This window comes from Mustelus asterias, chromosome 1, assembly GCF_964213995.1.
Source record: "Mustelus asterias chromosome 1, sMusAst1.hap1.1, whole genome shotgun sequence".
Lineage (NCBI taxonomy): Eukaryota > Metazoa > Chordata > Chondrichthyes > Carcharhiniformes > Triakidae > Mustelus > Mustelus asterias.
In genome coordinates, this window is record NC_135801.1 from 112,308,229 (window position 1) to 112,325,927 (window position 17,699).

The following is a 17,699-nucleotide window of genomic DNA, read 5'->3' on the forward strand; positions in this document are numbered from 1 at the left end:
TCCTGAGATATGAATCTTCATTATGTCCAGTAAGGTAAAAAGAAGTTAGTGTTGTAAAATTAACATGCATCTTTATTCTTTTTTACTTTCTTCAGGTTCAACTGCTGGTTCGATGTCTGTCGGGTCTGAATATTCAAGCTGTATCCCTGATCGTTTAATTTTGAACTCAATCTTTGTCACTCTTTCTTTTAGTTTCTGTTGTGTAGAATTGTACTCTGCCAGAAGTCGAGCAAATTTTGTCTGTAAAAGGTCAATTGCCATGTTCAGTCTCGTTACTTTCTCTTCTATGTCCTTTGGGTCAGATCCAAGCTGGGCAATTTCTAAATCCAGAAGGCCATCCTTCATTAGAATTTGTTTTCCCTTTTCTTCCAGCATTGCTTTTGCATCTGGATACTCAGTGAGGGCTTCCATTAGATCATCTTTGGAGAGGCAGAACAAATCTGAGTAGCCTATGCTCTTAATGTTTGCAGTTCTTCGATTCCCAGCTTTACTACCTTTGATATTTAGAATACTAATTTCACCAAAGTAGCTGCCATCACTTAGAACCACAAACTGAGTAATTCCATCATCAGCAACAACAGCAAGTTTCCCTTCTTTGATGATGTACATCTCTCTACCAATGTCTCCTTTGCGGCAGATATAATCTCCAGGGCTGTACACCTGAGGCCTTAGCTTCAACACCAACTCAACTAGCAGGCCAGCTTCACAATCTGCAAAGATACGAACTTTCTTCAGTGTATCGAGGTGGACATTGATGGCAATCTCTGCTCTTAGCTTATCTGGAAGATACCTCAAGACCTCTCTTTCATCTACAGCTTTTTTGTTTGTCCACAAGTAGTCAAACCATTTGATAACTCTCTTCTCCAATTCTTTGCTCACTTTTCGGAAGTGCATGTACTGTTTGATGGCATCAATCCTTGACTGAAACTCTGCACGAGCTGCGTTCATGTTAGAAATCATGGAACCAACGTTACCAACAATGGTGGCAAAAATCAACACTCCAATCAGGAAATCAGCCACAACAAAGAAATATTCTGAATCTGTGACTGGAGGAGGTGTTTCACCGATGGTGGTTAGTGTCAGTGTTGACCAGTAGAGACTGTACACATACTTCCGAGCAAGCCGGGAAAACTCTGGAATATTTATATCTGGATATACCCATGTGTCTGCCCCAAACCCTATTGCTTTGGAAATTGAAAAGAATGCGCATGCATTCCAATGGATAATGATCACAATGTACATCACAAGGTTGGAAATCCTGAAGATGTTTGGGTAGTTTGTCCGAGTTTCAGTTCTTGAAAAAAACTCAAACATGCGATTAATCCTAGTCAAACGATTTAATCTAATTTCTGGGTATTCCAGTCCCACTAGAAAGTACAGAAAATCAGTAGGTATGAGTGACACAACATCCAATTTGAATTGGAGTGTGGCAATGTATTTGTTTCTGAGTTTCGTGACATCACTGACCAATAGACCTTGTTCCAGATAACCTGTAGGGGGAAAAGAAAGCAGCAGAAATAATTAATTGTAGGACAGTTCTGAAAGGGTCTTTGGAATCAGATGTGGCACTGGATTTAAGTGTGATGGGCAACTAAAAATAAGAAAAACAAAGTGAACCAAAATATAAGTTGTGCCAAGCAAATCTGCTGCAAACTCGAGTATTAATTTGCACTTCAGAGCTTTGTCACAAAGCAATGGACAGAGTGGATAGTCAGAAGCTTTTTCCCAGGGTGGAAAAGTCAATTACTAGGGGGCACAGATTTAAGGTGCGAGGGGCAAGGTTTAAAAGAGATAGAACCATAGAACCATAGAAAATTACAGCTCAGAAACAGGCCTTTTGGCCCTTCTTGTCTGTGCCAAACCATTTTATGCCTAGTCCCACTGACCTGCACTTGGACCATATCCCTCCACACCCCTCTCATCCATGAACCCGTCCAAGTTTTTCTTAAATGTTAAAAGTGACCCCGCATTTACCACTTTATCTGGCAGCTCATTCCACACTCCCACCACTCACTGCGTGAAGAAGCCTCCCCTCTAATATTCCCTTTAAACTTTTCTCCTTTCACCCTTAACCCATGCCCTCTGCTTTTTTTCTCCCCTAGCCTCAGCGGTAAAAGCCTGCTTGCATTCACTCTACCTATACCCATCAAAATCTTATACACCTCTATCAAATCTCCCCTCAATCTTCTACGCTCCAGGGAATAAAGTCCTAACCTATTCAATCTCTCTCTGTAACTCAGCTTCTCAAGTCCCGGCAACATCCTTGTGAACCTTCTCTGCACTCTTTCAACCTTATTTACATCCTTCCTGTAACTAGGTGACCAAAACTGTACACAATACTCCAAATTCGGCCTCACCAATGCCTTATATAACCTTACCATAACACTCCAACTTTTATACTCGATACTCCGATACTTTGTGGATGTCCCATGATCATGGGACATCCACAAAGTATAAAACAATGTTTGTTTAAACCATGTTTAAATGTTTCTTTGATTGTCCTTGAATCTTCCCGCCACACTTGCCATCCTCTCTCGCCGCACCAGTGTGACACGCCGCACCCTTTGGGAACCACTGATAAACCCTGATACAGGTCAGGAAAGGTTGAAAAGCAAGTCGTGACCTGCATTGCTGATTGTTTAGACAGGTGCCAGACAAACTGGAGCCGCTGATTACGGCCATATTCCATATATGGTGAGGCTGAGAGACATGCAATTTGGTATAAATATTTATATAGATGTACGAGGCAGATTTTTTACACAGAGAGTAGTGGGTACCTGGAACTCGTTGCCAGGGGAGGTAGTGGAAGCAGAAATGGTAGTGACTTTTAAGGGGCATCTTGACAAGTACATGAATAGGATGGGAATAGAGGGATATGGTCCCCGGAAGGGTAGGGGGTTTTAGTTAAGTCGGGCAGTATAGTCGGTGCAGGCTTGGAGGACCAAAGGGCCTGTTCCTGTGCTGTAATTTTCTTTGTTCTTTGTTCAATGAATTTCATATTAGTTCACTTTTAACAAGTAAATTATACTTCTTCAAGGCTCAAAAAATAAATTTAAAAAAAAGAACATAAGAACAAAAGAACATAAGAAATAGGAGCAGGAGTAGGCCATCTAGCCCCTTGAGCCTGCCCCGCCATTCAATAAGATCATGGCTGATCTGATAGTGGTTTAGTTCCACTTACCCGCCCGCTCCCCATAACCCTTAATTCCCTTATTGATCAGGTATCTATCTACCTGTGACTTAAACTCTCTTCTCCAATTCTTTTTCAAAGCATGTCCTTCTAGTTGGGCTGCTTAACATGTGGTTCGAATGAATGGAGTGTGTATGATGCATTGCACTTAAACATATTGGTCCTTCCTATGCATGTCATAGGACAGCAACCTCAATTAATGTAGTGGAAGGAGGCTACTGCTTGAAGCACGAAGATTCCTGGGTCAACCATGCCAAGACATGGCAATGGTAGGGGAAAGAATTGGGAACTGGAAAATTAGCACAGCACTGTGATCCTTGGGCTGCTAGTATTTTGTTACAGCCTGGCAGAGCAACTTAAAATTGACACAGATGGAAAATAACCCCTTGAACATGGTGACAAAAATTAAACTTACCTGTTTTTGTCCTTAGATACATGTCAAGTATGTAAATAAAATCTGATAAGTAATCAAGGATGAACCATGTGTTCAAATAATTTGACTGAAGTTCCTCAAAACATGCTCTAAAGGGGAAAGCAAATAAAAGAAATAAAAAATAATTCAGTATGAATTGAAAATAAATTTAATAACATTTTCTATCAAGCTCTTTCAGATGTTTCAACAAATTGGGGGGATTTTTCCTGTCCCGCCCACCATGGGAATTGTAGCGGTGGGGGGGGAGGGGGGGGTGGGGGCAGTGGACGATGCAAAGGTCTATTGACCTTGGGCAGAATTTTCTGCTTTTGGGGCGAGCGCAGCCGGAAAATCCTGCCCAACATGTCTACAGGGATCAGCAGTGATTTTCTTGCAGCTATGAGTGTCCATTTTGAGATTACAGTAACGTTCTGGGTCCTCCTTGCAATCCTAACCCTATATAGCTATGTAGCCTAGCTATGCTATCAGAGAGAGTCACTTACAACACAAGAGGACAACATTTCACCCATCAAGCCCATATTAGCTCCTCAAGGAGCAACCTAGTCAGCCCCAATCCTCCACTCGACCCCTGTGGCCTGGCAAGTTTATTTCCTTCAAGTGCCCATCCAATTTCCTTTTGAAATAATTGATTATTTCTGCTTCCTCGTGGGCAGCATGTTCCAGGTAATCACCACTCACCATGTAAAATATTCCACTGCATCTCTTGCCTAAAATCTTAAATCCATGTTCCCTAATCCTTGTATCATTAGCTAATTGGGAAGAGATTTTCTCATCTAAGCCTGTCATAATCTTGTATACTTCTATTAAATCTCCCCTCAATCTCCTTTGCCCCAAAGAGAATGACCCTAGCCTTTCCAATTTAATCTCATAACTAAAACTCCTCATCCCTCATTGTTATCATATATTATTATGTATTTTACTCCTTTTATCTGGAATGATGTGCGCAGTAATACGCTAACTCAGAGGTACGTTCATTTTTCTCCACTGCGAGATCTCTATAAACATTTTCCTAATCCATATCTTTATCACCTTGAGATTGAATTGTTCAAATGTTCCGCTAGCCAGCCATTGTGCCTGCACCAACAAAATGTCTACATTTCCACCAAGCTCTGAAATCGCATCAATCCTGTTGTGCTCAAAATCCACCAGTGCTGGTGATTTCTTTTAAGACCCGCATTCTCTTTTCCATATCTGTGTGTGACCTTTAACACCAGTCTCAATAGTCACCTTCCGCTAAGTTTCCCTGCATACATCCAGCACTCATCTGAAGTTAGTTTACCCCTTATTCTTTTTTCCTCTGCTCAAGCGTCATGTTGTGCCCTACAGATGTCCCTATATGCCTTCCCTCACTTTCTGTTAAATGTCACCTGTGCCTGTGTTTAAAGCTCCCTGTTCCCTATTACCTTTTTCATTTTCCCTTTGCTCTGTAAAGTGCTCTGGATGTTTATCTGCATGCAGGGAACTGTGAAAAATGTAACCTGTAGTTGAAACTGTTCTCTACATTTTTTTCAAAATCATGGAATCCCTACAAAGTAGAAGGAGCCCATTCGGCCCATCGAGTCTGCACTGACTCTGGCAGAGCATCCCATCCAGACCCTATCACTGTAACCCCACATATTTATCCTGCTAATCCCCCTAATCTACATGTCTTGGGACACTAAGGGGCAACTTAGCCTGGCCAATCCACCTAACCTGCACATCTTTGATGTTCGCTTATTCCACTTCTGATATTTTTTCTGACCTAGTGCATCACCCTCAGTTGAGAAAGTCATCCACTGACCAATTCCCAAGCTAGAGAACCAATGACCAAGTGCAGTAGATGAATAAACTAGATGATTCTCTGCTGTCTGTCAATAACTGATCTTATAGTACAAACTTACATCTCAAAGTTTTATTACACACATAAAAATATATGTATTCCATTTAGTTTGTCTGTATCACGCTATGCTTCTATCATAAGCACAATTTATTTCAGAATAATGGATAATGGCCAGGATTTTACGACCTTGCTCGGGCGAGCCTCGGAAAATTCTGCCCGAGGCCAACGGAGAATTCCGTTCTGCGAACCTCACCCATCATGATTCCGGGCGGGTGTGCTGGTAAAATTCCAGCCAATGTCCCCAAAGCCACAAACCATATCATTAAAGGGGATGATTTTCAGCTCCCCTTTACCGTCAGAGAGAACAACAACCCAAGTTAAACATCCAGGGAGAATCAGGAAACGCGATTTTCCCCGCTCCTCGCTGGTGGCGTTGCAAGGCTCACACCCACAAAAGGTGAGAACCTAATTTTAATTTAATAGCATAAATTTGAATATAATTATCAGCCCCTCCCCCATCATATTTTCCCCCATCGCCATATTTTCAAACCTCACCGATGTTGGCGAGGTTTACAACAGGGTCACCCAGATGTAAACCTGTCTTGGGGGTCCCTCCGGGTAAAGTTGAGTACAGCCCCTGGAGAGGGGAACATGCCTGGGCACTGCCCCCGGCACATGTTAGCACTGCCAAACTGGCAATGCCAACCTTTGCCGGGGGCAGTGTCGGTGCGGACCCCAGTGGGAGACTAATTGGGTGTGAGGATAGGGTCATGTATGTGTAATTGGGGGTGCGCGAGAGAGCATGTGCCGGCGATGATTGGGGTGTGGAGGGGGGGTGGGAAGGCGGGAAGAGAGAGGGAGATGCTGGCAATGATGCGGCCGGGGGCGGCGGGGGAGGGGGTGGGGGGGGGGGGGGGGAGCGGGGGTGGTAGAGAGGGAGATACTGGCCATGATGATGGTAGTGGATGGGGGTGGAGAAACAGAGATGCTGGCGACGATGGGGATGCGAGAAGAGAGGGAGATACTGGCCATGATGGGGGTGGTGGGGGGGGAGGGTGATGTGGGGAAGAGAGAGGGAGCTGCCAGCGTGATGGGTGAGAGGGTGGGTGAGGGAAATGCTGGCAATGATCAGAGGAAGGGGGTGGGTAAGGGAAATGCCAGTGATAATTGTCTGGGGGAGGGGTGGGGGGGGGGGGGGGTGAGCTCCTGAGACCTCCATGGTGGGGTAAGGGAAGGTTATTTCTTCCTCTGATCAGTGCTCTGATCTCTGTGGAGCCAGTTTTGTCAGCATATAGTCAGAATCACAATCCCCATTAAATACTCCACTGTGCCACCATAACATTGATACTATGTTATATGACCACTTTTTTTTGTCTCATCCTACCTAGCTATGACCATCGTCCAGTTGTACATTACAGGCATTGTAATTACTAGGAGCCAGTTGTAGTACAAGTTTCCCGCTGGGTCGAGAATGGGAACCATTTTCTCGAACCTGCATATAAAGTGGGGCAGAACAAATAGATAAACAACCTCATTAGTATATTAAAAGGCATTGAACATGCATGACCATTAAAAAAATACATGAATTTGAAAGAGGAAAGCTCTATTGAACATAATATTTGCTTGAAAAATACATTTTAGTGACAGCACTCTCAGGTGACAACCATCCACAGTTCTAACATTTGTAGTTGTCGACCATTTGGATCAGAATCAATGGACAGTTCATACTGTCAGATTGCTTTAACATCCTGTGTTTGCAATGGAAGTGAGAATCTTAATCACTTGGCATTCTTCAAAATTACTATTTAAATGAAAATACATTTACGGAAAGAGCAAATATATGGGCCTGAATTTTTAGAATGGCAGGAGTTTGACCAATTCCAGTTGACCCTCTGATAAAATTCTGATCATATTTTTTTTTACAGGGTTTGATAAAAGTTACCAGTGAATTATGCTTCACTGTTACAATAATAATCAGTACAAAATTATTCTAAATATGAGTAGTTATGATAACCCTTATCAAGTCACAATATAGATTTTATGTTTGTTAGCTCATGCATTCATCCTAAAAGAATACCAGAAAAAGAAAAGGTCAGAAAATAAAAAAATGACAGCAAGGAGAAGCATGGGAAATGCATGCTAAATTATAATTGGCCAGTTTGGATTTGTCCTGCTTTCTATGAGCAGCAAATACCCGGGCAACTTTCCACACTGTTGCGTAAATGCTAGTGCTGTACCTGTATTGGAACAGCTTCCCTGGCGTGCAGCTAGTTCTGGAGCACAAATCTTCGGCACTATTGCCAGGATGTTTTCAAGGCCCATATGCTTTGTGGTATCCAATGCTTTCAGCTGTTTATCACATGGAGTAAATCAACTTGGTTGAAGACTGACGGCTGTGATATTTCAGGAGAAGCTGAGATGAATCATCCACTCGGCACTTATGTCTGAAAATTATTGTAAGAGTTTTAACAACACCAGGTTAAAGTCCAACAGGTTTCTTTGGTAGCAAATAAACCTGTTGGACTTTAACCTGGTGTTGTTAAAACTCTTACTGTGTTTATCCCAGTCCAACACCGGCATCTCCACATCATGAAAATTATTGCACATGCTTCAGCCTTGTCTTTTGCACTGATGTGCTGGGCTCCTCAATCATTAACGATGGAGATACCTTTGGAACTTCCTCCTCCTGATAGTTATTAATTGTCTCCCACCATTCATAAATGGATGTGGCAGGAAAGCAGAGCTTTGATCTGATCCATGGGATCACTTAGCTTGGTCTATTGCATGCTGCTTCTGCTGTTTGGCACACAAATAGCCCATGTTGCAGCTTCACTAGATTGGCTTGTCATTTTTGGGTATGCTTGGTGCTGCTCCTGTCTTTCCTCCTGCACTCTTCATTGAACCAGTGTTGATCCTTTGGCTTGATGATAATAATAGTTAGATATATGCTAGGCCATGAGGTTACGGATTGTGGTTGAATAAAATTCTGCTGCCACTGATGGTTAACTTTGCTGACCACTGTGGCTGAAAATCATATCAAGCCACCACAGATGATATGTATATATATATGTATATATATATACACACATATGTGTACCGTGAATGTGCTGTTGTGTAAATGCACTTTTTTGAACTGATGTTGCCCACTAGATGTTGGTGGCATGCTTGTGAATGAAGAATGAACTTAAGGACATTCTCTCCCTGAGTCTTTGCATGATTATGATGGGTAAGTGGTGGAGACCCCAGAGGACATAAAAATGAGCCTCTGAGGTTATTGTCAATGATCTTGTTCACCTCTGTAAGGATTTTTCATGAGGCTTGTGGCACCCCACTGCAAGTTTTTGACTTGATTTGATTTATTATTGTCGTATGTATTAGTATACAGTGAAAAGTGTTTCTTGTGTGCTATACAGCCAAAACATAGTGTACATAGAATATATAGGGGAGAAGAAAAGGAGAGGATGCAAAATGTAGTGGTACAGTCATAGCTAGGGTGTAGAGAAAGATCAACTTAATATAAGGTAGGTCCATTCAAAAGTCTGATGGCAGCAGGGAAGAGCTGTTCTTGAGTCAGTAGGTACGTGATCTCAGACTCTTATACTTTATTCCTGATGGAAGAGAGTATGCCCATGGTGCGTGGGGTCCTTAACTATGCTGGCTGCCTTTCCGAGGCAGCGAGGAGTGTAGACAGCGTCAATGGATGGAAGGCTGGTTTGAGTGATGGACTGGGCTTCGTTCACAACCCTTTGTAGATTTTTGCGGTCTTGGACAGAGCAGGAGCCATATACCAAGCTGTAATACAACAAGAAAGAATGCTTTCTATAGTGTATCTGCATAAGTTGGTGAGAGTTGTAGCAGACATGCCGAATTTCCTTAGCCTCCTGAGAAAGTAGAGGCATTGGCGAACTTTCTTAACTATAGCATTGGTGTGGAGGGACCAGGATATGTTGTTGGTGATCTGGACACCTAGAAACCTGAAGCTCTTGACCATTTCCACTTCATCCCCATTGATGTAGGCAGGGGCATGTTCTCCTCTACGCTTCCTGAAGTTGATGACTATCTCCTTCATTTTGTTGACGTTGAGGGAGAGATTATTGTCATCGCACCAATTCACCAGATTCTCTATCTCTTTCCTGTACTCCACCTCATCATTATTTGATATCCAACTCATTATGGTGGTGTCATCAGCAAACTTGAAAATTGAGCCGAGGAGAATTTGGTCACACAGTCATTGGCGTATAAGGAATATAGTAAAGGGCTGAGAACACACACTTGTGAAGTCTCCGGATCAGTACTTCACTGGTATCCATTACTCGAAGAAACTGCTGCCTTGCCAGTTCCTCCAAATGAGCCTGTAGCTCTTCAGGTTCATCATCAGAATTGGTGTTGCGCTCCTCCTCTGATGTTCTACAGTGTTCTTCCAAGTTATCTTCCTTCAAATTCTCATCCCAGGAAAGAGGAAGAAATCAACAACCATCAGGGATACTCAAACTGGTGGATTCTACAGAGAACCCGCAGACCAGTCCAGGCACCAAAACTCATCTTTAGCAGATCATCCCATCATACTTTTGATGGTGGCCCTTGTGGGTTGGCTTTTTTAGCAGAGGTTTGAGGATGTCTAATAGGCATCATTAGCCACCTCTGGAGTGGATATCCTTTTTCCTCCACTGCCAACCAGTTATGTGAAGGCTGGGAAGTGGGTGGGGAGGGTGGGGTGATTGTGTGGGGTGAAAAGCGTTGGTACCTGGGAATTCTAGCACATATAGGAATCATGGCTACTTCCGAAATTCTGAAACAAACCTTGAAAATCTGTTGCTGATAATCGCACATAAATTGTACATTAAGTGGGTGATAGCCCTTCTGTTCAGCAAAAGCCCCTAGGTGCCTCACAGGGGTCTTTATAATAATCAATGACACCCTGCATCTTTGGGAAACCAGGGATTACCCTCAAAAGTCTATCTCTCATTTGCTTGGCTCTTCTAGTAAACTTGATGAAGTAGTTGACCCTCCTGAATAATGAATTGGTCACAAGTTTTATACAGTGGTTGGCAACAGATTATAACAGTTCCCAGAGATTCCCTGTAGGCCCCTGGAATGAGCCGGTCGTGTAAATTTCAGGGTAGCAATCACTTTTAAAGCGATTGGTATCAGATGTCCCCCAAAGCATTTTGAGGCAATCTCTGTGGCAATCATTTTGCAAATGGAAGTGACTGCCACTCTTGAAAGGTGAAGCCTTCTTCTGCATGGTGTCTCAGTCATGTGCAGGTAATTGGCACACTGTCTGTAGATTCTGCCAGCAGGATAGTGACACCTGCACTGCCTTCTCCTCCCATGCAACCTTTATTGGCATTCAACCCCTTCATCTTTTGCTGCTCTTTCTTTGGTGACAGATGTGTTGCTGCTGCCATGATCAGCTGGCCGCCTCTTCTTCCACCAAAGTCCCCATTTACCTGAGTGAGGATTTCAGAGGTGGAGTCACACTGTTTTAAAACGCACTCTGTTGGAGGCTTTATGAAGCTATAAATCTCCGGAAATGTGCAGATCATGTGACAATGGCCAACACTGTTCTTGATAACAGCAACCAAAGAACAAAATCCAAGTTGGATCATCACATATGGTCTTTGATTAAATTACATCTGATCGTGTAACTTGTGGCCACGTGATACTTGCTCACAGTTTGCACACATTATTGCAATTACCTTATAAGGTTTGGGATCCTCATCTGCTTGCAGTTTCCTGTGAGAAGTTCTGGGAACCGGAAAGCTGCTTGTGAGTGGGCAAAGGAAGTGCTGAGATGTAAGCCACAGACTAAAATCTCAACCGTTCTCTATTGCTAACAGTAGTACTCAGGGGATAAATATAACTCATTCTTGTTTTCTCTGATGCTTCTTTGCTTCAAATTAGTTGATGTTTCAACTTGCAGTAGTTCTTGAGTGTAATTACCAATTTTGTGATTAAACCATTGAATGGGATTTAAAGGGATATCTTATTGTAAAATACTATTCTACAAAATACGTTGGGTATCCTTTACCATTGTCTCTCTTGCAGTGTGTCTTAAGTTTTATGAAAAACAATTGGTTGCTACAAATTACGTATCCATATCCATACAAATGCTGCCCATCTCTAATGAACTAAAAGTTCAACACACTTACTTTTCCAAAAGATAATATGTCTCATTTTTCTCATCTTTCTTCTCGTCCTTCTTCTCATCCTTCTTCTCGTCCTTCTTCTCGTCCTTCTTCTCATCCTTCTTCTCATCCTTCTTGTCTTTATCTTTTTTCTTTTCTTTATCCTTTTTCTTTTCTCCTTTTTTGCCATCAGATTTACTGTAAAATGGATTGAGATTAAGCGCTTGTACAGGAAGGGGAGAAATATAGATTGCTTCAATAAATGAAAAAATTATGGGGCTATTTTCCACCTACCCTTTTTTCTCTTTTTTGCTTTTTTTGGATTCCTTATTTTTTTCTTTCTCTCTAAGAAGGAAGATGTTTTTATTACTCAGTTTGCCATAACCTCATTTAAAGTTATATCTAAAAGTTTATTTGTGCCCAAGTTCACAAATAAATATAATATTAAAACCGCAACATTTCTCATTTTTTCTTTAAGTTTTAGTCAGGCATTTCTAAGCACTTTACAACCAATTAAGTATTTCTGGACTTAGTCACCATTGTATTGTCAATTTGTGCACAGCAAGCTCCCACAATGAATAATGAAAAATGATCAGATCATTTGTTGCAGGTGCTGGTTGAGGAATAATTATTGACCATAGCACCAGAAGAAATTTCCTTGCTCTTCTGCACATAGTGCCATAGGATCCTGTATGTGCACCGGAGAGGGCAAACAGGGTTAATCCAAAAGACCTCTGATAATGCAGCCCTCGCTCAGTACTGAACTGAAGTTTCAGTCTAAGTTAGATACTAAAGTGTCTGCAGTGTGGTTTAAAATCAAAACCTTTAGACTTAAAGGGATGAGTACAAAATCTGACATTAATGTATTTTCTTAAACTGTATTAAATATACAATGGTAAAATTATTGTCTTGTTTTAGAAATCCAACTTTATACTTACTCATTGTTATTGCTGTTGTTAATGTTAGATATCTCCATGTCATCATCAAGGGTCTGGCTCCTAAGCAACAGTATAATGGTTAGAAATAAAGTTAATTTAACACAAACTTTACTAATGGAAAATATTCACTTGAGAATATTGATGTTGAACAACCTAATTCTGTATGTATGAATATTGGGCCGGTGACTGTGTTTGGGATGTAAATTAAGTTTTGTACAGCAGAAATCATACTTTGGTATGACTGACTGTGACTTTTAGCTTTCGGTGGTGTTGCTCATGGAAATTCAGGACAAAGTGGGTTTCCAATAGGTAAAAGCAAAATACTGGAGATACTGGAAATCTGAAATAAATCCAATAGGGTGCATTAGTAATGTTCTTAGTCTGGGGATGACCATCCTCAACATCAAGAGCTCATTGTTAAAGTTTATTGATTCATTAGTGTCACAAGTAAGCTTACATTAACATTGCAATGAAGTTACTGTGAAAATCCAGCACACTGAGGGAGAATTTAGTATGGCCAATGCACCTAACCAGCACGTCTTTGGACTGTGGGAGGAAACCGGAGCACACAGAGGGAACCCACACAGACATGGGGAGAATGTGCAGACTCCGCACAGACAGTGACCCAAGCCGGGAATCAAACCTGGGTCCCTGGCACTGTGAGGCAGCAGTGCTAACCACTGTGCCACCGTGCCTGCCGCATTGAAACTGCATGGGTTGAATTTTATGTGCCACCCATGAGGAAGAAAAAGACAGGTGGGCCTATAAGTTAGAGCATCATGCCATCAACCCCACCTCAGTTTTACAGTCGGTGGGTGAGGCGTCATGTGGACTGCCCACTCATGGCACAACTGAGGTCTTTAAGTGGGCAATTAATAACCAAAAAGAGCCTCATCCCTCAGACATTCCAATCTAATGCTTGGAGAGAGAAGCCTGTGTCCAACACGTAGCCTCCTGCAATATCGGCTGTGACCAGCGAGCCTGGTGTGATGTATAGGTGATGGCCTCTTCATTGGCCAGCAGCTCTTTGAGGTGGAATTTCCATCTGGAACCAGATAGTTGTCCCACCTCATGCTAATTAAAAGACCATTGTCCTAAAAATTAAAGTGGGTAAAACTGGCCATCAAAGGTGAGGGGATAGGGTCTGGGTAGGTCTGTTGTTGGTGCAGGCTCGATGGACCAAATAGCCTCCTTCTGCACTGTAGGGATTCAATGATTCCATGGCATTTATGATGGGGGCAGGAATCACGGCAATCCCACCCTCAGCATCTAGCCCCATGTAATAATGGAGAGTACAACTGCAGGTGTAATTGAATGTCAGAGAATGGTGATGCCCAAATAAGGAATGTGTAATGGAAATTTAATATATTACAGATGTTCAGTAGCTATTCTAGAAGTCTGATGCATGCTACTATGAAGAGTAATGCATTTCGTAAGTGGACAATATATAAAGCCAGTTGTTTTATTTTGCACAGAATTTATCTTAAAAAGTGAAATCATAGAAACCCCACAGTACAGAAAGAGGCCATTCGGCCCATCGAGTCTGCACCGACCACAATCCCACCCAGGCACTACCCCCATATCCCTACATATTTTATCCACTAATCCCTCTAACCTACGCATCTCAGGACACTAAGGGCAATTTTTAGCATAGCCAAATAACCTAACCCGCACATCTTTGGACTGTGGGAGGAAACCCACGCAGACACGAGGAGAATGTGCAAACTCCACACAGACAGTGACCCAAGCCGGGAATCGAACCGAGGTCCCAGGAGCTGTGAAGCAGCAGTGCTAGCCACTGTGCTACCATGCCGCCAAATAAATTTAGACAAACAGTCAGATATACATATTGATTATTGGACTGATAATGAATTTAACTCCAAAATCCTGTACCAAGCAGTTGTTTAGAAAAACTGTCTGATGTCTTCCCTGCTTTTCCCCAACACATATTTTATGTTAATGGTTAGCCATCAGTTTGTATGAACAGATCAAGATCTCCTGGGAATTGAAAATGTGTCCTTATTTACACTGTGTAGTTAGATGGATATTCACAAAGGCACCAGCAAAGTGAAGACGCCAGCAAAGCCAAATGGTTAAAAGAGTTAACTCTGTATTAGGCTAAGCATTGTGGGAGCAGCAAAGAACAGGATGTGCAGCCATGGGAGCTGATTGAAAAGGCAGTGTTGAACAAAGACCCCTGTGTGTCATGCTGGGAGAATTGGATGCCACAGTAGTTAGCACTGTTGCCTCACAGTGTCAGGAGCCCAGGATCAATTCCAGCCTCAGGTCATTGTCTGTGTGGAGTTGCACTTTCTCCCCATGTCTGCGTAGGTTTCCTCCAGGTTCTCCGGTTTCCTCCCACAGTTCAAAGGTGTGCGGATTAGGTTGATTGGCCATGATAAATTGGCCCTAGTGTCAGGGGGATTAGTAGGGTAAATGTGTGAGGTTATGGGAATAGAACCTGGGTGGGATTGTGGTTGGTACAGACTCGATGGGCCAAATGGCCTTCTGTATTGTAGCGATTATATGATTCTATAATTACAACTCCTGAGAGAGACACCAATTTTCAGCTTTCATGAGAAATAAAGACAGTGATTGATTAGTGCTTTTCCTGTGAGTACGTGACTGGAAGCATGATCAGTGCCAGCAAAATCTGTATAAGAAGGAGAGACTCAGAGATATCGGCAACAATAATCTAGGATCAACCACTGCAGAAGAAGCAGCAATAGCGAGTCTGTGACTCAGTGACATGAGAGCAAAGTCAGTTTGGAAGGAATCCGATCACTTTGCCTCACCATGGGTAGTATCCCTAAGTCCAAGTCATGAGTTTGGATTTGTGAAGCTTTTGATACTATTAGGATGTTTTGTTTATAACAAAGTAGGTGAGAGATTAGTTACTTTGTGTATAAAGAAGTAAATCAGAGGTTAAATACTTTGTGTATGATGAAGTTTGATGCCTGGTGTACTTAAGTTTGTGCGGTAGAGTTTAATACTTTTGTGGTAATTTGGTAGTGCACAAGAGATTTGTTGCACAATAATCCAAGAGTTTGAGTGTCTTTGTCCAAGGCATCAGTTGACCTGAGTTTGAGGGCAAAAACTGTGTCAGGGTTAGTGGTCCCAACTGTAATGATTAAACCCAACTGTAGATAACCATTTATATGGACTGCCATATTTTCTCACAGCTCTCGGTGAACTTGGCATGTCATAACATTCAAGGCTATGAGCCAAGTGCTCGTAAATGGGATTAGGTAGGTAGGTTTGGTGGTTCTCATGTTGGTGCAGACTTAATGGGCTGAAGGATGTCTTTTGCACAGTATGATTCTGTGAAAATCAACTGTCAAAATTGTTCTGTTAGAAGCATCTGTCAAGAGAGCTTGTCAAAAAATGCTGTCAAGAGGAACTGTCAAAAAGAGCTATCAAGCTTTCAAGGCATTTAAAATTCTGCCCTTTAAATCTTTAAAAAATATGTCTTGAATGTTCAAAAAACATGATTGCTTACTATTTTACTCTGAGGACATAAGCCTGAGAGTTTCCATTACTGGATTGGTGCTGCATGACTGATTTCACAACTATCTTTTATTAGGGTCGCAATGTTGCCATTTCACAGTTTGATTGACAACTACTAATTGATGTAGGACTATGACTTGCGGTGCTTGTTGTTATCAGGAATTGTGCACTTAAATGAGATGTTTGTTGTTATAAGGCTTTATTTGGTTGAAGGAGTAAACAGGATTTTTATGAAAGAAATTTTTTTTCAATACAGTATTTTACAGATAATACTTGAAAAGGATCTCAAAGTCATAGGTTATACAAAAGTAGTGGAAGTGTGCACTTTTCTTCAGAATTACATCCAGTTCAGTGTATAAAGAGTGCATTTTTTAAATTCACAGTATATTTTATGTGTTGTTGAGTTTCAGTATGAAACTTCTCTTAAATAACAAGATTTGGATACAACTTTCAATATTCTGTCCTACCTGCTTTGTCCATTCTCCATTTGTTCCACCTCATCTTCTGCAGGATGCACAGCCACTCTGGGAATACGTATGAAGCTCTGGTGTGTATTAATCAGAGCCGCCATCTTGATGACTAAGGTGCTTCCCAACTCTGGAAAGGAAAAAGGCAAATAAAGAGTCAATTACAGCTTCAAACAGTATATTTTATAATGTGGCACATATGTTTTTGTTTCACAATCTATTTAGATAGATAGTTAAGGACCCCACGCACCCCAGCCATTCTCTCTTCCATCGTCTTCTTTCGGGAAAAAGATACAAAAGTCTGAGGTCACGTACCAACCGACTCAAGAACAGCTTCTTCCCTGCTGCTGTCAGACTTTTGAATGGACCTACCTTGCATTAAATTGATCTTTCTCTACACCCTAGCTATGACTGTAACATTACATTCTGCACTCATTTCCTTCTCTATGATTGGTATGTTTTGTCTGTATAGCGCGCAAGAAACAATACTTTTCACTGTATGTTAATACATGTGACAATAATAAATCAAATCAAATCAAATCAAAGATGTGTAAATAAAGAGTTCTTCATTTGAATGTTTTTAGAATGCAAGTGAAGCATTTTCGGAAAAAAGTAAACAAGCCAAGAATAATCATTTTTTTCATTTACAGGATGTGGGCATCACTGGCGAGGCCAGCATTTATTGCCCATTCCTTATTGCCCTTGAGAAGGTTGTGGTGAAGTACTTTCTTGAAACGTTGCAGTCTTGCTGGAATTTTGTCAGGGCCCATGGTCTTTGCAGTATCCAGAAACAAAGCTATGTCGGAGGGTGACTTGTGAAGAGGACATTAAGAAAATATGTAAAGGGAATAGATTAAGTGAGTGGGCAGAAATTTGGCAGATGGAATAAGTTGGAAAATATGAAATTGTCCACTCTGGCAGGAAACATAGAAAAGCAGCATATTATTTAAGTGGACAGAAATTGTCCCAATGTTTGTCAGGAAAACTTAACCCATAATCATAAAGAATATTCTCCCCTAAACACCCACCAAGTGCACTAATTGATCTTGCATGACATTTTTCATAAGATAAAAATAGTAATTGAAAATGCATAGACCTTTACAGGGCCTGCAAATAAGCCAGCACCTGTTTATTTAGGTCCGGCATCTGCTATTTTTATCAGGTGTCCAGCCTAAAATAGACCCTGTGTCAAAGGGGAATTGGGAAAAGGAAAAGAA

The 17,699-nt window shown here is 41.7% G+C and overlaps 1 protein-coding gene across 1 annotated transcript; it reads right to left on the minus strand.

The window, feature by feature from the left end:
* Positions 1-72: 72 nt before the first annotated feature.
* LOC144498439 (cyclic nucleotide-gated channel rod photoreceptor subunit alpha-like) lies at positions 73-16,586 on the minus strand. Its single transcript, XM_078219594.1, has 7 exons — positions 16,483-16,586; positions 12,509-12,568; positions 11,865-11,915; positions 11,610-11,768; positions 6,827-6,916; positions 3,606-3,712; positions 73-1,490 (listed from the first exon to the last, which is right to left on the minus strand). The coding sequence occupies exons 1-7, from the start codon at positions 16,584-16,586 to the stop codon at positions 73-75; spliced, it is 1,989 nt and encodes a 662-aa protein (XP_078075720.1).
* Positions 16,587-17,699: the final 1,113 nt, after the last annotated feature.